The 21,875-nt window shown below is 48.1% G+C and overlaps 1 protein-coding gene across 8 annotated transcripts in view; it reads left to right on the top strand.

Moving 5' to 3' along the window:
- Positions 1-21,875, top strand: part of MED12L (mediator complex subunit 12L) — a 334,051-nt gene that overhangs the window by 57,477 nt on the left and 254,699 nt on the right. For all 8 annotated transcript variants that reach the window (XM_048863447.2, XM_075132179.1, XM_048863442.2 and 5 more), the window contains exons 6-10: positions 1,288-1,398; positions 1,866-2,135; positions 4,695-4,844; positions 5,439-5,538; positions 6,654-6,790. In XM_048863447.2, the coding sequence (XP_048719404.1) occupies positions 1,288-1,398; positions 1,866-2,135; positions 4,695-4,844; positions 5,439-5,538; positions 6,654-6,790 (768 nt within the window). The remainder of the gene's footprint in view (positions 1-1,287; positions 1,399-1,865; positions 2,136-4,694; positions 4,845-5,438; positions 5,539-6,653; positions 6,791-21,875) is intronic.

Below are 21,875 nucleotides of genomic sequence, written 5' to 3'. Positions count from 1 at the left end.
GACTGGTAGCACTCACCTCCAGTAATCTAGGCTGCTGCTTGTGAGTCACTAGCCGTGGAATATGCATGAACAAGTATTCAAAGAAAATATTGTTACTTACCCTACAGTAACTGTTTCTTTGAGATGTGTTGTCCATGCATGTCCCATGACCCGCCCTTCTTCCCTGATACTACAGAGTCTGATAACACCTGGATTCTGTATTGGGGGAAAGAACTGAGAGATAATTGAGGCCATCCTGCTCTTTATGCCTATGCTCAATGCACGAGGACACTCAGTGTGTAACCATTGCACACCAACACATACTACTGGCCAAAAGAATCTGAACTCAGGTGCATTGGGCGCATTTGCACCAACCGTGGAATATATATGGACAACACATCTCAAATAACCTGTTATTGTAAAGTAAGTAACTGTTTCTTTCTATCTGTGTTGTTGTAAGTTAAAGTAATTTTGGTTTATAAGAAGTTTAAAAAAAGATGTGACTAGAAAATAGCTATTGTATAGAGTAACCATTGTACAATTAGTATGGGCCTAAAGCCAGGTCACATGCAGGGATCCAATCTCGGCATTTGAGGGTTTCTTGATTTCCCATTTGCAGATACTAGACTACACCATCAGACCTCAAAAACCAAGAACAACGAATTGGTGTTGAATCAGTTTTCTGCTCCATGAGAATGTACTTTGTGGAGTTCCCCTCCTGGATGATCAGCCTTGCTCTCCTCCTGCATGGTCCACTGTGCACTCAACTTGCCTAGCCTGCCACTAAGCACCTCTTTCTAGTCTGATTATTAAAAATAACAGTAAAAAGGAATTCTGTTGTGGGGTAAATCAAGAAAGGTAGTGGGAGGCTGTGCATGGAGAGTGTGTACTCCCTGCCAAGCTGAAGGTCTGAGAAGGGGGAACTAAGACAGAAACAAGTCTCTGTGGTGCCAGGGGTCAGGCTTAGAGCTGCCAGGGGTCATGATAGTGAATCTGTCAAGGGGATAGGGTTCAGACAGTCTGGTGAATTTGAACTGTGTGCATAGTCCATTCCAGTTCATGGTTGCTTCTTCATCTACTGGGCTCTTTCAGTAGCATTAGTTCTTGCATATTTTTCTTTCTAGGTTAATTTTTAAAAAATCTTTGAGAGTTGTAGGGTCTTATCATCAAGTCTTAAAATCATTTTGATTTGAGTCAGGAGATCAGAACCAAGTGGCATGATAAAGGAGCATTTGTAACAAAATTATAAAGCTTCTTGTGTGCTGCTTCCAATTAATTTTGATGCAATTTAAAACAAAATTCTTTCAGGAGGGAATGCTTGAAAGACATGAGTATTTGACATGGATACTGGATGTTCTGGAAAAAATCAGACCTGCTGACGATGAACTTCTTAAACTCTTGTTACCGCTAATGTTGCAGGTACAGAGCATGGTTTAAAGCTATAGTTATTTTTGAAAACAATTATATTTTAAAATATCCCTGGTAACATTTTTTTATTTGGTGCTCTTCAGTATATTTGTAAAAATTGCTTATGTACTAATGTTCTACCTATAAAAAGTAGTGAAATCTTTTTCCAGATGCTTCGCATTTGGACTAAACTACAGTTTTATATGCATTTTTAATGCTTTGAAATTCCTCATGCATTGAATACATAAATTAGGTTTTCTAAATAGAAAAACAGGGCCAAAAATGCTCGTTCAGGACAGTAGATTTTTTTAAAGAGTCAGAACTGTAGACCAGTGTTTCAACAATGTTTTCTGTCTGAGAGATCTTCTAGATGCATTAGATGATCCCTTCTAATTTATGTATGTTAGATATCAGAATTGTAGTGAACATGAGTACCTTGAAAAGTCTGTTTTGCTTAATATATTATGCATTTTTTTCAGTATTCAGAAGAGTTTGTTCAATCAGCCTACCTGTCCCGTCGCCTTGCTTATTTCTGTGCCAGACGACTGTCTTTATTGCTAAGTGATACTCCTAACCTCGTAGCTGCACACTCACCTCATATGATTATTGGACCAAACAATCCTCCTTTAGCAGCTCCAAGTCCTACTGCAACAGGTCCTGTGGTGAGCCCGGTACAGCTAGCCTGTTCAGATTTCTTTTCCTGCCCACAACATCGTCCACTAGTTTATGGACTGAGTTGTATGCTGCAGGTAGGTAGATGTTTTCAAGGCTCTAACAGTTCTCATTGCAATGTATCTGGGGACTTGATGATTTATGGGTCTGGTAATGGGATAAAAAGTCTTCTACGTAAAGGTCATTATTTCATATCTATCTGTGACAATTTTTGTTACCATCTCATGGTTGCTCACTGGTCAATTTGAAATGAGTGGTGTCAGACACATTCCTAATGTATAGGTGCCATATCACAAAAACCACCGGTAGGTTTGGTACTTCTGACAATTTCAGCTAAGAGATGAAGATCTGAATGAGCCTGGTCAATGAACATAAAGGTGGCTTCTCCAGGTTACGACTGAGAGGTATCAGCAGGACAGCAGGAAGAAGCATGTGCTGGCTACTGTCCATGTTGGTACCTGTTGTGTGGACAGAAGCCCTCTGCTGGCAGAAATAATCAAAACCTCCCTCGGAGAGCACTCTGCTAGGCACGTTGAAATGCATGGTAGTCTGGCCTGTCCTCAAGAAGCCAGTGCGTGACATCAGTGACTCTTGTTAATTTCTGCCTGGTGTCAAACCTTTCATTCCTGAACAAGGTCAAAGACAAGGTGGTAGTGCACCGACTCCGGCAGCATCTAACCTCAGAAGATTTGCTCGATTTTTCGAGGTTGGCACAGAGTCAAAACAGTGTGGGTCATAGTGATAGACAAGTGCTGGTGGCAATGAACCAAGGTGAGACAATGACATTCATACTACTTGCTTTTTTATCAACCTTTGACAGTATTGATCCTGAGGTGCAGGTAACTCATTTACATGTGCTGGCAAGAGGTGACAGAAATAGGCTAATATAACTTTTTTTCCTTTCTAAAAAGGCTCAGTTATGATGAGCAGCTGCTTCTCCTCCCTAAGAGCTCTGACGTGCAGAGTACCTCAGGGCTCAGTTCTATTTCTGCTTCTGTTTAACATCTACTTGATGACATGGGTTGTGATGCCAACAATATGCTGATGACATGCAGCTCTATGTATCTCTCAGGCATCACTTTCTCACAGGCCATGGCACCTGAGGGAATTGAGAGCCTGGGTGAAGACCAGCTGGCTCAAACTGAACACCAGGGACACTCAGTTAATACTAAGTGAAGAAGGTAAATGGGAACATGAGTACCTCTTCCTCCATCAAGGGCTTGTGACTGTACTAGGATAATGCAAAGTCTATGGACTCCTCACTGACTCAGGAAAATCAAATTGCAACTAGAAGAGAGTTTTTACCACTCCCAGCTAGCAAGACTTCTCCTGTTCCTCTTGGACAAGGACCTGCCATTAATGTTTGTCGCCTCCATATTGGATTACTGCCACATGTGCTCTTTTTCTTTCTTAGCACAGACAAATTCATAAAGCTGGTAAACAACACAGTGGCTTATTTCCTAACTGTAACAGTCCAAAGAGACTATATAATGCTTTGCTACCTGCGCTGGTTCTCCTTGTATCACCAGATCAGTGCTGAGTTTTGGTACAGATTCACAAAGCTGTCAATGGGACATGCCCAGGTTATTTTCAAATGACACTTCTCGGGCAACCTGTTTAGCAGGTTACTGTTGTTCGAGTCCAGATCTGGATTTGTGAGAGCAGGAGGTAGATCTTCTCAACAACACAACCCAGGACTCTGGAACATGTTCCCAAAAGAAGCTGGGAAGAACCTTACTCTAGCTGTTTTTCAGATCATGCATTAAGATCCATCTCTCCTTCACCAAAAGAATTTCCAAACCACCAAGGCAAAAGAAAACAGAGTGGCAAGCTCAGAAGCAACTTAGAATTGATTTTCTTACTTTCTAAAAGTAATTTAGAGCAGGATAGGTTGCTGAATGGAACCCAGTCAAGAGGTCCTGCTTATACCTCGATGATGAACAACCCTCGTGGTGGGTGAAATCTTGCACCCGATGAAGTCAATGGCAAAACTCCTATTGACTTCAGTGGGGCATGATTTCCCCCGGTGGATTTTAATCCTTGTACAGCACTAGATACCATAGCAATAGTCATTTTTATCATGGTTTATAAATGAACATCAGTCTTCATCCAGCACCTTTCAGGAACAGTAGATTTACTTAGAAATAAGGTGCATTTGAATGGCTCCTTTGTGTTTTAAAATCTTGATAGGAAAGCATATTTTAATTAATGACATAAATTTTAATTTTTCACACATAGCTTCTCTTTGTAAACGAAACCCAAAAATGACACCTTTTTGCTAAAAGTTATTCATGTTTCATAGGCAGTGTCTGATGGAAATTAGCCTTCAGTGGTGTCTTTGATGGCAGTATGAAAGCAATACAAATGTAAAGCGAGCAAGTATATATTTAAATTCAATTTTCAAATTAATAATGAATAAGGAAAATACCATTTTAATTTAATTTCCCGCACTGATGTTTTAAAAAGCAAATGGTTTTGCAAAGGCCTCTTTTTAGTCATTTTCACTGCACTTGTGAGGCAGAAGTGATTTAGTTCAAGAGACTATCTCCTTTCGTTGGTGTTTAGCTGTGACCCTGTCTGTGGCAAATGTTCTGCAAAGGAGATTACTTCTAACTACTTTACATTGTCGCTTGCAGACTGTAACTCTCTGTTGCCCAAGTGCCTTGGTGTGGAATTATTCCACGAATGAAAGTAAGAGCATTAATCCTGGCTCTCCTCTGGATTTACTTCAAGTTGCTCCATCTAGTTTACCTATGCCAGGTGGAAATTCAGCATTTAATCAGCAGGTAGGCTTGTTTTTTTACAGGGCAAAGGTCTATATTCTGTGTACCAAAGACATAATATTTCATGCTCATTAAGACTAGCAAATTTAGGTATGCCTATATTCTTGGTTTGGGATTAGTTACATGTTAGCTTTAGAATTGTATTAGTTATGGTATACTAAATTGTTTGGCAAATCTTTATGAATGATGGGATTGTTTGGATTAAAGTATTGTGCATTTGAATAGCAGTATTGTTAATGCTTTCAAAGTAAAGATCTTGAGTTAATTTAAATTGATGTTATTTAATGGCACAAAACAACAAATAGCAGGAGACTTGTTGCAGTTGCTAGTAAAGTTGCGACATTCATGACCTGAAAAACTTTCACTCATACAGTATTGTTGGGTTGAATATAAGTCCTGAAATGAAGATATTTCAGTATAGATAATGTTTAAAAAAAAATTAAATCAGTTGAACACTCTGTGCTTGAGGGTACTTTTTCCTAATATAGGAAAAATTGCGATACACTGTTGTATACCTTACTCATGCAGAGAAATGTGCTTGAGATGAGAATTGTGGCTTCCCAGCCACTAGCTAATAAGCAACAATAATCTTTTTAGGTTCGGACAAAGATTTATGAAGTAGAACAGCAGATAAAACAACGAGGTTGTGCTGTGGAGGTGCGATGGTCTTTTGACAAGTGCCAAGAATCAACTGCAGGTAAAGCAAGTCAAATGCAATGTAAATGTTGAAAAATATGGGTCCTAGGTTTTACATATTTGTGTGTGTTGGGCTTGATTACATCACATTGTGATTAATTTTAGGCGTAGATTTGATAGACTGACACACAGTAACAGGCAGCATGTATTTTTTTTTCGTTTTTGGATTGGTGGTGTGTTAGCATAAATATTAGTCAGGAGGGATCATTACAATTCAAGTTCTGGGCTTAGTGAATCCTTTGCTCTTGGACCAAGTGGGGATATGAAAATTTGCAGAAATAGCCTCTTCAGTCAGTAGGGGATAATCTTCCATCACTCACCTGCTGACACAGGACTAAGTGGTTTTGGGCTCCTGAGGGAAACCATATGTAACCCATCTGAACTGTAGGATTGGTCGATGTGAGAAGGGAGCATGTAAAGATCCCTGGGGGTGGGAGTGTTTTAAGAAGGGCAGTGAGGACACCACCTAAGGACTGGAGAAACTTGCAGTTTTAATAGTAGGGTTTGTGTGTGCATAGATTTCTGGTAACAGACAGGATTTGGTTAATCTCTAGATGTATTTTTAGAATACAGGAAAGTATTTAGCATACCATATCTTTCATCATTGGATCAGCTATTGCTTACTAAACATCACCATCTGCAGCTTTGGTGGGCTGCAGTAGCTCAGAGGATTGATAAAGAGAGTGAGTGCGTTTGGTCTTGCATTGGTTCAAATCTAGCCCAGGTTGATAGTGACTGACCATTCTTTTTGCTTTTCAGAGACCAACGGGGAAGCTAATTTGATTTTAGTCACGCTGGCTGAGGACAGGAGTCCATGTCAAAGAATCATAGAATATCAGGGTTGGAAGGGATCTCAGGAGGTCATCTAGTCCAACCCCCTGCTCAAAGCAGGACCAATCCCCAATGTCATCAGATCCACCACCGAAATTAGCACTTTCATAGTACCATAAACATTAAATTCAATTTCCCTCCTTTTTTAGGGGTGGGGTTGGAGATGGCTTTTGTGTTCATTTCACCCAGACGTTAGTGCTGTGTGCATCCAGTGAAAACAGTTTTAACAAAGAATTTTTCTGGTAAACTATTTGGTTTCCTTTTTTTTTAAACTTTCATATCTAGGGGTCACCATCAGCCGAGTTTTGCATACACTGGAGGTCTTGGATCGACACTGTTTTGACAGATCAGATTCCAGCAATTCAATGGAGACTCTTTATCACAAGATTTTTTGGGCAAACCAGAACAAAGATAACCAAGAGGTAATTAAGGTTCTCCCAACCCACTTCAGAAATTGTAGGCTCATGATTCCTTTATTCATTGCAATAATTTTATAAAAGTTTGGCCTTAAAGTTTCATGTCTTTGTTTAGTTTACATGCACTGGGTGATTAGTTGTTAGGAAAAAATGGTTCATCATTGTTATGAGAGACTTCTTCTTCAGTGTTATATGACCTAAGCCTTTTTTTATAAGGAATACTCTTTCTCCACTGGAGCATAGCTCCCTTGCCCCTCCTTGTGAATAGAGGGAAAGGAGAGATTCCTACCCCCCTGATTCCCTCAAACTATCCCTCTCAACAGGTACAACACTTATTTTATTTCCTTAATAATCTTCTTTAGGAACCCCAGATCACATCCCCTTGGGGCTGCTCCAAGAGGCTTACTGGTGCTCTGGGCAGTGGCGGATTAGCCACTGGGCCCACAACCCCCCCCGCAGCACCCCTCTTTTCTCCGGCAGAAGCTGCAGGACAGGGGAAGCCCCCCATGACCTCACCGCCGGCAGAAGCCACAGGACGGGGGCAAACCCCCCCAGCAGTGCCCTGCTTCCCTGGCAGAAGTCGCAGGATGGGGAAACGCCCCCCCCCAGCAGTGCCCCCCGCCCCGATCCATTCCCTGGCAGAAGCTGCGAGATGGGGGAAGCCCCGACCCCATTCCTGGCAGAAGCCATGGGACGGGGGAAGTCCCCACAGCAGCTCCTCCTCCAGAAGTGCTTCCCCCGTCCCCAGGAGAAACCCCTCCCCCAGCAGTCCTGACCCTGGCAGAAGCCTCCAGGCAGGGGTAGCCCCCCCCAGTGGGTCCCAATCCTGTCTCTGGCAGAGAGAGCCCCCAGTGCCCCGAACCCACTGGGTGGGGTGGGAGAAGCCCCAGCGCCCTGATCCTGGTCCCCTGCAGAAGCGTGGCACCTGGACCCCTACTGCAGCCCCGGGACTGGAGGAGCTGTCACTCCCCGCTATGGCGCTGGGGCTATGGTGCAGGGACAGAGCTTCTCCAGTCTTGGGGCTGCAGTGGGTGGGGGAGCGGGGAGGAGAAAGGAGCAAATGGGTCACAGGGAGGGCGGAATGGGGAGGGGACCACTGGGTGGCATAGGGACTGCTTCCCAGGGAAGAGGCAGAAGGGGGTGGGGTGTGGGCGGGCCCATAGATGGAAGGGGCAGAACGGGGTGAGACCGCAGGTGGAAGGGGTGGGAAGGAGCCCCCCACTTGCTCTGACCCAGGGCCCTGGGAAACCTTAATCTGCCTCTGGGGCTGACTAACCTCTGCAGGCCATGCATGGGAAGAGTGAAATTGATCCCATAGCCTTCTGCAGAACCTAACTTCGGCTCATAATGGGCTAGTCCAGCACTATCCACTTCAAACAGTTCCAAGAATCTGTCAAAGCTGCCTTCAGCCTAATAACAAATACTGCATTTATATAATTTCACAGCATGATTATAGGGTATGTATGTGTGTTGTAACAGGGATTCTATCACCACAGTCTTGATTCTGGATGCCAACTGCAAATTCTGATATATTCAATTAATTAGATTAAAATAAAATAGAATTAACTGCAAAGCATATACATAGGTATAAAATCCTGTTCCAATGGGAGTTTTGCTGTTGACTTCCATGGAAACAGGAGCTCACTCAGAGTGTTTAAGCCTATTGAATGATCTTCCACTCCCTTCCTTTGTCATCCCTTGTTGTGTTAAGATTAATTTAGAGCTGTATCCTGTAATCCGTACTCATGCAAGTGTCCTAGTGAAATGTCATGCAAGTATGACTTGTGAGTAAGGTTTTGATGGATCAAACCTTTAGGTTCCTGTAGCAAAGTGAAAATTGGGATCCAGTCAGGGGTTCTGAGAGCCACTGAATCAAACTGTAAACCCTGTATATGATGGAAACCACTTCAAAGCATTGGGTGCTTCCACACCTCCAGTACCACTAGTTCCAGCACATATGGATCAAATTACAAAGTGGATTAAATAGATCAGCAGATACTGGTACAGAAACTTTCAACACATTTGATTCTTGTGATTGTTTCGTGTATAAATATACAGTTGTAGCCCTTACATAGTTTGGTAATTTTAGAACTACAGCAAGATCCCTTTCAAACTATATATTTTAGACTCCTGTATGTGGATGGGTTGGAAGGATTTTTTTGTTCTGCTGGGGTCCAAGAAGAGGCGTTTACTGCAGTGGAGTTAGACTGAAATGATGGTGGGGAAATAGAGAGGAAAAAGAAATGTTAAAGCAAGATGATGAATTTGCTGAAGGTTCTGAATCTTAAATCATGGTGAAGAAGCTGGGAGGTTTCCCCAACAAAAGTCTGAAACTCTTAAACTACAAGAAAAGTGACACCCTTTGTTGCTCCGAGCATTTAATATTTTGTTTTCATTTTCCTTCTATGGGTCAGGTTATTTGGCTCTTCCTTATTGCTCTGGTGTTTTCCAGGGTCTGAATGGATTCCTCATCTTCTGTCTGTATTTTACAAAAATGCATTGCTGGCTGCAAAATGGAATTTCTCCATCCTTATTGTGTATCTGTTTCTCTCTCTCCCCCTCCCCCTTTTTCTCTTATGGTCTTTTTTGTCATTCCCATTATTTTTCTCTTCTGGCACCTGTTTGTCTCCTCTTGCTCTCCTCTCACCCTCACTCTTGCCTCTCTTTGCCCCCTCACACATCCTCAGCATTTCTTTGTACCACCACATTCTCCTTGCTCTCCACCTGGGCTGACTTCCTCCTGGCCTGTCTGACCCTCTGCTTTGTATCTTTCTCTCTGTGTTCTGCACCAGAGTAACTCTAATTTACCTGCCTCTGTTATGGAAGTGATGTTCCAAATGGCCAGATCTGCTCCTATGATTCTGAGGGGAGGGGAGGAGGTCTGCTTGTTGTGCATGTCCCAGGCAGGCAGAGCTGTGAGCTGAGGGATGCTGCAGAAACAGGTCCACAGTGTGAGATCAGGCTGAGCATTGCACGTACGTGTGTGTGTGTGTGTGAAAGATAGTGAGTGGGGGGTTAGCCCTTTGCCCTGTCCTAGAAATATGTTTCAGATTAATTGTTTGACTCCCTGTAACTTCTTTTAGTGATCTTGGTCCCTTACTAAGTATGTCCATAACTATTGGCTTGTGCACCCTTTTGTTGCTGTATGTGTGGGGTGAGATTATTCAGAAGAGTGTAGTGCCGAGCAGTAACCTTTGTGATGCTTAGGGGTGGATTTTTTTTGAAAGGAGCTCAGTACCCAATTCCTTGAGTTCTTTTCAAAACAAAATCAGTCCCCTCCCCCTTATTTTTGGTGTCTAAATGGGAGCTGAGATCTCTTGAAAACTTGGCCCCAGTTCTGGGTGCTGAATTTTTCTGTTAAAATCTGGCCCTTCCTTTGCAAAGCAGGTAGGGTTGCCAACTTTCTATTGGCATAAAACTGAACACCCACTCACTACATTCCCCTTCCCTCAGTGGCTCACTCTCCCCAACCCTCATTCGCTTTCACTGGGCTGGGGCAGGGGATTGGGATGCGGGTGGAGGTGAGGGATCTAAATGGGAGTGCGGGCTCTGGGTGGGGCCAGAAATTAGGGGTTCAGGTTGTGGGAGGGGGCTCCAGGCTGGGGCAGGAGGTTGGGGTGTGAGAGGAGTGAGGGCTCTGGGTGGGGCTGGGGATAAGTTTTTTGGGGTGCAGGAAAGGGGCTCCGGGTTGAGGGATTTGGAATGTGGGAGGGGGCTGTGGGTTTAGGCAGGGGGTTGGGATGTGCGAGGGGTGAGGGCTCTGGGCTGGGGATGGAGATGAGGGGTTCAGGGTATGTGGGGGGGCTCTGGGCTGGGGCAGGGGGTTGAGGTGCAGGAGGGTGAGGATTCTGGGCAGGGGGTACAGGCTCTGGGATGCAGGAGAAGGCTCAGGGTTGGGGCGTGGGCTTATCTCGGGCAGCTCCTGGTCAGTGGTGCAGCGGGGCTAAGGCAGGCTGCCTGCCTGTCCTGGCTCCGTGCTGCACCCCAGAAGTGGCCAGCAGGTCTGGCTCCTAGGCCGTCGGGGAGGGGACAGAAGGCTCCATGGCATGTGCTGCTCTCTCCTGCAGGCACTTTCCCCCAGCTCCCACTGGCTGGGAACCGGTCAATGGGAGTGCGGAGCTGGTGCTCGGGGTTGGGGCAGCACGCGGCGCCCGTGGTGCCCCGCCCCCCACCTAGGAGCTGGACCTACTGGCCACTTCCAGGGCGGAGCACGGTGCCCAGGACAGGTAGGGACTAGCTTGCATTAGCACCGCTGACCGGGCTTTTAATGGCCCAGTCAGTGGTGCTGACCAGAGCCGCCAGGGTCCCTTTTCAACCGGTTGTTCCAAGTTGTAAACTGGACACCTGGTTGCCCTAAGAGCAGGCCATTTTCTGAAGGCTTTGAAATGGCAACTTTATTCCAGTATATGGTGGTGGGGAGTTATGAGGCATTCTCACAGTAATCTGTTGAAGTCAAACATACTTGCACGTTGGTTATATAGCATTAGCTGGTTAGAGGAATTAGGAGGAAAATAAACACATTTATGCCAGTTGGTTGAGAGACTTTAGTTTTCCCCTCCTGTCCTCCCTGTTTGGCTCCTAGGCTTATGTTAAATTGCAAAGTGTTCCCTTAAACGAGCAGAACCTGATTAGGGTTTTCAGAGGATTGTAACTTGCTGCTTGATATGATATGTATGTTGACTAATAGGAAGTGGGAGAGCCTTGTATTGCTGACGGGCTGTTTTCCAGTGTTTACTGAACATTATCTGATATTTGAGTTTTTAACAGTGGAAAAAATTACCACTTTTGATGTATGTTGTCATCTGCACACTGACTTTCAGAGAGCTCCTGCATCTTAATAACTGACAGGTGTGTGGTGACCATGAGTATAATGTAAATCACAGTCTGTGTGTTAGTCCATGTACCTTGTAAATAATTTAGGAAAGTGTAGTTGAGCCACTAGGTGGCAGTTTGTTATGAGGCACCTTTATGGGCCTTGCAAGTTTACTTATACCAGCTGTACTTCATCTTTACCTTTGTAGAAGTCACATACGCAAGAGAGTAGATCTGTACTCAGCTAGAAGGCCTCTGACTTGTATCTGGTTGTATCTTGTATCTTGATTTCAGTCTGTTAGATGCAAGCTGTCTCTGTGTTTGCAACAAGAAGCTCTCAATCATGGGCTTATGCCTGTACTCCTATTTTTAGCTAACCATTTATGTAACATTGTGGCCTGTCCTTGTTTTTTATAGTGCTCACAGCACCAGAGTATCTGCACACTAACAATTATTTAAAGCAAAATTCAGTATGAAGGACTGTATGCATTATCCCTCATTGATAGGAAGCCACCATAGCATGTCTGTATGAGTTATCCCTGATTGATAGGACTGTATGCATTATCCCTGATTGATAGGAAGCCACCATAGCATGTTTGGCATTTTTTTTTCCTGCTTCCATGGTTGATGAATTGTAAAACTTCATCATGAAAACAGTAAATTATGGTAGTGTTTATTTTACACTATAGGAGTGCCCCAAAAGTGCTAGGCACTGTACAGGGAAGACACGCCCCCTGCCATGAAGACCTTAGAATGAAGAGATCAAAAAATCAGATGTTTGGAGTGGTGCTTTGCCACCATCTTATCTTATTGATTCCATGAAGGATTTTTTTTTATGGAAGAAGTAAAAATAAATCTTTTTATTTCTTTCAGCTGTCATAGAACAAATGGCTCTTAGGGAGTGTAGTGGGGTAGTTACCCTGCTCCAGCCCTGAAGGGGTTCAAGCAGCCCTGGAGAGGGCTGCAGCTGGGAAAAAGCTAGGCTGATTGGGGGGAAGCAGCCACAGCCAGGCCCATGCCCCAGTCAGGCCACAGCTGGCCCTATAAGAGGGCTGAGGGCCAGAAGCTGAGGGAGTCTCACTCTAGCCCAGGAATGGGAAGGGCTAGCTGCCTGAGAGTGAGGTGCCTTAAGCAGAGCAGTGCTGGGGAAGGGCAAAGGGAGCTGGGGAGCTCCAGCCTGGTAAAACCCCAGGCTGCAGGCCTTGGTAAAGTCCCAAAAGGTACTGGGGCTGCAGAGGGGCAGCCTGAGGATAGGCAGAGGCAGCTGGTCCAACCTCCTTGCCAGTGATGCGTGGCCATTACACTGCAATCTGCCCCAGTGAGTGGGGGGTAGATGATGACTGGCAGTAGCCACTGAGGCAAGGTGGGTTTAGAGGGTTGGGGGTTCCCCTGGGAGAGGAGACCCAGACTGTGGGGTACTGCGGTGGGCAGAACCCCAGGGTAAGGGGCACCGGGGTCCAGGAGGGACACGGGGGGCCATAAGGCAGGTGAGACACTGGCCTGCAGAGGGCGCTCCGGAGGTTGGAGAGCTAATTCCCGAGATGACCAGCAGGAGGCGCCGTGCCAGTGAGTCGTTACTTTGCTGCAGGGAGACGTTTGATGAGGGTAGTGGAGTGACCTGGTAAACCAGCTGAGGAAGCGCAATTCAAGTATGGAAGTAGTGTGACGAAACAAATGTGGAAGTAGTTGTGGGAGAAATGAATGATGGGGCATCAGGGCTGGAAGAGTTTAAGGGCTGGGGGTAATGTGAACGCAAATGTGGATAAGAGAAGGTGTTGAGTGAAAGTGTTAGGCAGGGCCTTGAAGTTTAAACTTTGTTGCAGTGGAGAAGCAGAGGATCAAGAGGGAGGCGATGTAGTCAGATTGGGCCAGAGAGATGGTCTTAGCAGCTTCACGAACATGTTGGGTAGCTGAGAGGGGGAATTGCAGATGTCCTCCCTTGGAGTGGATGGTGTGTGTGGGTGGGTGGGGGGCGGAATGGCATCAGTGACAGAGAATGGGGAAGTGAAGAAGCTATGGGCTGAAAAATAGGGGTTCAGCTTTGGCTATGCAAGTTTGAATTACAGCGACACATGCAGGGGAGGAGGTACATAAATGGATTGAGTAAGACAGTGGGCAGGACGATTTTGAGAATCATCAACATAAAGATGGCATTTTGAAACTGCATGAGTAGATGAGGTCACCCAAAATGAGGATCTAGAGGGGGAAGAGTGGACTAAATACTGAGGCCTGTGTGGGATACTTGCAGAAAGTGGGTGGGGCTCTTTTTCGAGTGCTTGCTCATGTGTTTTCCACAGTAGGTGTGCATGCTCACCACGTGCACCGGTGCTGGAAGTTTTTCCCTTAGCAGTACCCGTAGGGGGAGTGCTGCTGCGACCCCTGGAGTGGCACCTCTGTAGCGCGCTATAAGGGGAGCTGCGCGCTCCCCCCACCCTCAGTTCCTTCTTGCTGCCAGTGAGCGTGTGTCGGAAACTACTTGCTTCAGCTTCGCTTCGCTGTAGCTCGTCCCAGAACTTGTCGTTTGTTGTTAGTGGCATCTGTGTGTGTGTGTGTGTGTGTTCAACAAGTTTCAGTTCAGTTAGTTAGCGTTTGGGCCGGAGCATGCCCTGTGCCCCGGGGTTTAAATCGTGTGACTCTTGCAGATGTTCGATGCCCAGAAGTGACCCGCACGCCGACTGTCTCCGCTTCTTGGGTCAATCCCACATTAGCGACCGCTGTAAGATCTGCGGGTCCTTTAAACCTAGAACCAAAAAGGAAAGAGTCATTAGACTTCGGGCCCTTCTCATGGAGTCGGCACTAGCCCCAACCCCGGTGTCCCGAGCAGATTCGGCACCGGGCACCTTGTCTTCGGTGCGCAGTGATCCCCTGGCACCTTCCAGTGGCTGGCACCGCTCCCCGTCTAAGAAACAGAGAAAGGCCCCATCTTCTCAGCAGCGTCAAGAAAAAGCAAGGGGAGAGGCTAGACCTGAGTTGGGCAGCCCCAGTTCCCCCCCGGGCTCCAGAGCTCCGACTCATGTTGAGTGGAGCAGCCCGGTTGCATCGACTCAGGCCTCTCCTGATGTCCGGATGTCTTTGACCCCGGAGGCCCTGCAGGCGGCCCGAGACATTATGACTCTGCAGGTCCCCGAGGCACCACCGGCACCCGGGCCCCGCTCTAGAGGCAAGCCGCTGCTGGGCTCTAGGCAGTCGACCCCAACCCGACGCAGATCCCAGTCAAGGGACTGCTCTTGGGCCCACACAGCATCCTGTCAGGGCACAGTCTCCAGCCTCCACTTTCGTCACCCACTAGGTTGTCTGGTCGGGTGCCGTCGGATTGGAGTTCCAGGCACCGCTCCACGCTGAGCAGAGAGTATCGACGGGACAGGCAAAGGCGCCGTATGCGCTCCTTTTCTCATTGGAGCTACCATAGCCACTCCTGACGCGGGTGCCATTGCCATTCGCGCTCCAGTTCTCTCTCCTTTAGGCACCATGCCCATGACTCCCGGTGGGGATTGCCAGCTCCGCATCGTCGTGGATCTAGGTGTTGCAGCGTCTCGAGAAGTAGTGGCTCGAGGCGGCAGTGTTCCTCGATGTTGGAGTCCCGGTCCTGTGGAAGACGTTGTCCTCGGCACTATTGATCGTATTGCTCCCATAGTACTGATAGGTCGTTGGTAACCCCGACCTCGACCCACCCGCGGCTCCCTACGTCCCAGCCCAGCCAACCCGACCAACTGGTTGTACGATCAGTGGCAAGGGCTCCCATGGCAGGGACAGTGGTGCCAGTGGATCCCCTGACCCCCTCTGCATGCCCAGCCAGGGGCTCGTTCAGTAGCAGGGGCATCTGAGGCTCCCTCCGCCTCACTATCCAGGCTTCCAAGGAATAGATCGGCGGGTCATGGATCCTTGGCACTGCACGTGGAGTCCGACCAAAGGGTGGATCCTGCTGCGCCAGCCGACGTGCAGAGCTCCATACTGGCCTCCTCCTCCGCTCCAGATGACAAGGTTGCAGCCCCACCCCCCTCCGCACCACAGGAGGACTTCAGGGTTCACCAGGAGCTACTGAAGCAAGTAGCGTCGAGCCTCCAACTCCAAGCTGAGGAGATGGCGGGACCCTCAGACTCACTCCTCAATGTCCCCTCGTCTTCGGTACTGGGCCTACCACTGCATGAAGGGGTGGCTAACATTTCCAATGCCCTCTGGCAAATGCCGGCCTCCCTTGCGCCAATATCAAAGAAGGCAAAGCACAAATATTTTGTGCCCATGAAAGGGAACGAGTATCTTTATACCCACCAGGCCCCCAACTCCCTAGTGGTGGTGTCTGTAAATCCGAGGGAAAGACGTGGTCAACCAGGACCCACACCCAAGATAAGGACTCTAGAAGGCTGGACTTGTTTGTTAGGAAGCTTTATTCGTTGTCCACTTTCCAGCTCGGCGTGGCCAACCACTAAGCCCTCCTTAGCCGTTATGAGTTTAACTTGTGGGGGTCACTGCCCAAATTCAAACCCTCCCTTCCGGAGTGTGAAAGGAAGGAATTTAAGGCACTTGTGGAGGAGGGTGCCGCTGTCGCAAAGGCTGCTCTGCAGGCAGCATTGGATGCAGCTGACATGGCTGCTCGGTCCATGGCCTCGGTGGTGTCCGTGCACAGGTGTTGTGGCTACTGCTGTCGGGGCTCTCTACGGAGGCACAGTCTGTGATGCAGGATCTTCCCTTCGATGGCAAGGACCTGTTTCTGGAACAAACAGACGTGAAACTTCATGGCATGAAGGACTCACGTACTACCCTGCAAACCCTCGGGCTTTACGTCCCGCCTGCCAAGGACAAGCCTAAGCCTCAGGCTCCTGCCCCGGCTCCCCAGCCAAGATATGAACCCGCCTATAAGAGGTCCAAGACCCAAAAGAGGCGACCTCAGAGGCATTCTCGCTCTGCCCCGCAGCCTGGGTCCTCGAGGGGCAAGGAGCAGGAAAAGAGGCGTTTTTGACTGGTTGCAGGAGGGTACCCGGGTGCCTCCTGAGAGGACCCTCCTACCAATAAAGTTTGCCTTTAGCAACCGCTTGTATGCGTTCTTTGCGGAATGGTTCCGAAATAACATCGGACCATTGAGTCCTCAACACCATTTCCCAGGGCTACACGCTACAGTTTGTCTCACTCCCGCCTTCCCACCCCCCTCCCTGGGACGGCAGGGGGGACCCATCACATGTATCCCTGCTAGAGCAGGAAGTGGGTCGGCTCCTCAGCTTGGGAGCTGTGGAGAAAGTTCCAAGGGAGTTCCAGGGAAAAGGATTTTACTCCCATTACTTCCTTATCCCGAAGGCGAAAGGGGGGCTCAGGCCTATCCTGGATTTGCGAGACCTCAATTGGTTCATGGCCAAATGTCAGTTCCGCATGGTCTCTCTGGCATGTATCATACCCTCTCTGGACCCTGGCGATAGGTATGCTGCCCTGGACCTTCAGGGGACATACTTCCATATCAGTATATTCGAGGGGCACAGACGCTTCCTTCGTTTCTTGGTGGGACAGGACCACTACCAGTTTACGGTCCTCCCATTTGGCCTGTCTACTGCACCCAACGTATTCACAAAGTGTATGGCGGTCGTGGTGGCCTACCTCAGATGCTGAGGTGTCCAGATATTTTCCTACCTCGATGACTGGCTGCTCAAGGCCAGCTTGCGGTCTCAGGTACAGGACCATGTGGAACTGCTCTTGGCTACTTGTGCCAACCTGGGCCTCCTAGTAAACGAGGCCAAGTCGACATTGGTTCTGGTGTAGCGCACAGAATTCATAGGCGCTCTCCTGGATGCCTTCAAGGCCACAGCCTCCCTTCCCCGGGCATGTTCCAGACCCTGAAGGGGCTCATATCCTCGGTCATGGAGTTCCCCGTGACCACAGCCAGGGCAAGCCTGCAGCTCCTGGGCCACATGGTGGCGTGCACATACGTGGTTCACCACGCCAGACTTCGGATGAGGCCCCTCCAACTCTGGCTGGCCTCAGAGTTCTCCCAGGCCTGGGACAGGCTAGACAAAGTCCTCACGGTACCAGCGCTGGTGATCGCCTTGCTAAAATGGAGGTCCTGCCTGGTCAATATGCTCCAGGGGATTCCCTTCTGGGGCCCAACCCCCTCGCTAGACCTAGTGTCCGATGTGTTGGACTTGGGCTGGGGGAGCTCACAGGGAGCTCACAGACCCAAGGGATGTGGTCGGCCTCGGAGTTGTCCCTTCACACAAATGTCAGGGAGCTCAGGGCAATACGCTTAGCCTGTGTGGCTTTCGGCTCACAACTGCATGGCAAGGTGGTCAGAGTATTCACGGACAACACCGCTGCGATATTTTACATCAACAAGCAAGGCGGGGCGAGGTCCTCGTCCCTCTGCCAGGAAGCCATCAGGCTCTGGGAGTTTTGTATAGCCCACGACATCTCCCTGAAGGCTTTCCACCTACCAGGAGTCAACAACACACAGGCTGATTGCCTGAGCAGGGTTTTCTCCTCCCAACACAAGTGGTCGCTCCACTTGGAGGTCACTCACCAGCTCTTCCAAGCGTGGGGCACTCCCCAAATAGACCTGTTTGTGACCCGACAGAACTGTTGTTGCCACCAGTTCTGTTCTAGGTGGGGGTGGGGAGGAACGCGATCTCAGATGCCTTCATCCTGCCATGGTCAGGTCAATTCCTCTACGCCTTTCTCCCGTTCCCCCTCATTGGCAAGGTCCTGGAGAAAGTGAAAATGGACAAGGCACACGTCGTCCTGATCGCCCCAGCTTGGTCCCGGCAGCATTGTTACAGGACCCTCCTGAACTTGCTGGTGGTCCCTCCGCGGCTGTTGCTGCTCCGCCCAGACCTACTTTCCCAGCACCCGGTCCGCCGCCTCCATCCCAACCTGGCCACCCTCCATTTGACAGCGTGGCTGCTCAATGGCTAGATGCAGAGGAGAGAAGGTGTTCGGAAGGGATCAGGCGTGTCCTCCTAGAAAGTAGGAAGCCACCCATGTGCCAAGCCTACTTGGCAAAGTGGTCCAGGTTCTCCAGGTGGGTGGGTGAGCGGGGTACTTCCCCAGGGTCTGCCCCTCTCCGGCTTATCCTCCTTCACCTTAGACCTCACGGTCTGGTACCTTCCTCCGTCAGGGTGCACGTGGTGGCTATATCGGCGTTCCATCCGCCAGTCCAGGGCTGCTCGGTTTTTTCCTATGCCATGACCGCGCGTTTCCTCAAAGGGCTAGACTGGTCCTTTCCATATGCTAGAACCCCTGTTCCACAGTGGGATCTAAACTTGGTGTTATCCCGCCTCACGGGGCCCCTGTTTGAGCCCATGGCCACATGCTCCTGGTCTCGCCTTTCATGGAAGGTAGCCTTCCTCGTGGCTATCATGTCAGCTCGGTGGGTTTCAGAGCTCAGGGCCCTGATCTGCAAGGCTTCCCCCTCCCCCAACGGTCTTTCACAAGGACAAGGTTCAGCTCTGCCCACACCCTGCATTCCTCCCTAAGGTGGTCTCTGCCTTCCACATGAGCCAGGACATCTTCCTGCCTGTCCTCTGCCCCAAACCTCATGCCTCTAATGAGGAACGCCGCCTCCATATGCTCGATGTGCGCAGGGCACTGGCTTTTTATCTGGATCGGACTAAGCCGTTCCGCAGGTCTTCGCAACTATTTGTCACTTCAGCCGAGCGCATGAAGGGTCAACTGATCTCCACCCAGAGACTTTCCTGGTGGGTTACATTGTGCATCCACACATGCTATGACCTAGCAGGGGTTCCCTCATCACTGATCGTGAGGGCGCACTCGACAAGGGTTCAGGCCTTGTCGTCTGCCTTTGTGGCCCATGTCCCTATCCAAGACATCTGTAGAGCTGCTACCTGGTCCTCAGTTCACACGTTCACCTCGCACGATGTGATTGTCTCCGACGCCGGGGGTGATGCTGGTTTCGGTAGAGCTGTGCTTCAGCCAGGGAATCTGTGAACTCCTACCCACCTCCATCAGACATAGCTTGTAATCACCTACTGTGGAATATACATGAGCAAGCACTCGAAGAAGAAAGGACAGTTACCTGTTCCATAACTGGCGTTCTTTGAGATGTGTTACTCACGTCTATTCCACATCCCGCCCTCCTTCCCCTCTGTCAGAGTTGGTTCGGCAAGAAGGAACTGAGGGTGGGGGGAGCGCGCGGCTCTCCTTATCGCGCGCTATAGAGGCGCCACTCCAGGGGTCGCAGCAACGCTCCCCCTATGGGTACTGCTAAGGGAAAAACTTCTGGCACCGGTGCACGTGGCGAGCATGCACACCTACTGTGGAATTGACATGAGCAATACCTCTTGAACACCAGTTACGGAACAGTTAACTGTCCTTTCTGCCCACCAAAAGAGTCCTTGAAGGAGAGGCAGGAGGAGAACCAGGGAGTACAGCATCACAAAAGGCAAGGGAGGACAGCATTTCAGGCAGGAGGGAAGTGATCAGCAGAGATGGAGGATGTGAGAGAGTGTTGGCCTCAAGATTTGGCCATAAGATTGTTAGGATGTGCTCTAATTAGAGGTTTCAGAGGAACAGCCGTGTTAGTCTGTATTCGCAAAAAGAAAAGGAGTACTTGTGGCACCTTAGAGACTAACCAATTTATTTGAGCATGAGCTTTCGTGAGCTCACGAAAGCTCATGCTCAAATAAATTGGTTAGTCTCTAAGGTGCCACAAGTACTCCTTTTCTTTTTGCTCTAATTAGAGAGACTCAGACTGTATTCATAATCTATCTTCATTTTGTGACCAGGACTAGTTGCTCCACAGCTGCATGAGGGGGGAATAGATACTGTATTGATGAAGTGAAACTTTAAGCAGGAGATGACTGATTGTTCCTGGTTTCTGATTGACTGACTGACTGACTATACCTGTAGCTTAGCAGGGTGATGGCCTCTGCGTTACTAACTTTGAACAAATTGGCTTGAGGAAACAAAAAAAAGCCTTCGATGTGATCACAGACTACAGCACACATACTCTTTGCCTTATGCTTGCTTTCATGCGAGATACAGTAGATTTACCCAGCTGTTTGTGTACAGGCCAAAAAGCAATGTTCAGTCTGTCTGTCTCTGAGTCCTGGTCTACACTGGGGGGAGGGGAGGGAGCAGGAATTGATCTGAGTTACGCAACTTCAGCTACGTGAATAACATAACTGAAGTTGACGTACTTAGCTCTACTTACCACGGTGTCCTCACTGCGGTAAGTCGATGGCCGACGCTCTCCCGTCGACTCTGCCTGCGCCTCTTGCTCTGGTGGTGTACCGGAGTCAACGGGAGAGTGCTCGGCAGTTGATTTACTGTGTCTGGATTAGACGTGATAAATTGACCCCTGCTGGATTGATTGCTGCCCGTCGATCGAGCGGGTAATGTAGACAAGCCGTGATTTTTAACAATGAGCTGTCTCTTCAGTTCCATGGTATCGTAGTAATACTTGGGTGAATTCTTTAAAACCAAAGCCTATGGTCTGAGCTCTCCTACTATTTTTATTTCATAACTCCTTACTGAAATTCATATGATGAGAGAGAGAGTGTTATGCTAAGCACAGTGACTAACCGTTCACTCCAACAGTTCATTTACAACAGTTCAGCTCCACTGACTTGAGTGGAATTGCTCCTAATTCTCAGCAGTGAGATAGAATTGGGCCCTAAGTATCTATGATACGGCATAGGTAAATATGACTTTCCACTGACTTAACAACAATTAGCTACTTAATAGCTACTTTCCACTGACTTAACAGGAATTTCCTGTTCCATGATGACCAACCCCGTAGCAAAAAATTGTATCACTGTAGATTTTAAAAAAATTCATGCAGCTTGATATGTCATTTGAGATTACATGTATGTCTGTAGAATTGTTGTGCTCGGCTCAAAAATGATTAGTGCTATAAATATTATGACGCAGGTGTAATATTTTAAAATAAATATTGTGTGTGTAGCCTTCCATTCCAATCAGGCAATTTTAAGCAAGGTTAAATGTTTACTAAAATCAGCTAGATTTCAAATGAGTGGTTACAGTAAATGCAGTGAGCTGTAGCTCACGAAAGCTTATGCTCAAATAAATTGGTTAGTCTCTAAGGTGCCACAAGTACTCCTTTTCTGGTTACAGTAAGAATGCCTTTTAATTGGTCCTTTTTAGCTGCTAAAAATGCCTCTGGAGGTTTGGATTAAAAATAGGGCCCTTAGAAACATTAAGGCAGTATCCCATAGAGGCAGCCTAATGCACAGGGATATAGTACCAATTTCTTTCTGGACCTTAGATGAGTAGGTTTGCAACAAGATGTATGGAAGTCATAAATTATGTTTAACGCTCAGCA

Source organism: Caretta caretta, chromosome 9 (assembly GCF_965140235.1).
Source record: "Caretta caretta isolate rCarCar2 chromosome 9, rCarCar1.hap1, whole genome shotgun sequence".
Lineage (NCBI taxonomy): Eukaryota > Metazoa > Chordata > Testudines > Cheloniidae > Caretta > Caretta caretta.
The sequence above is the reverse complement of the archived record's forward strand: the minus strand, read 5'-3'. Positions and strand labels throughout refer to the sequence as shown.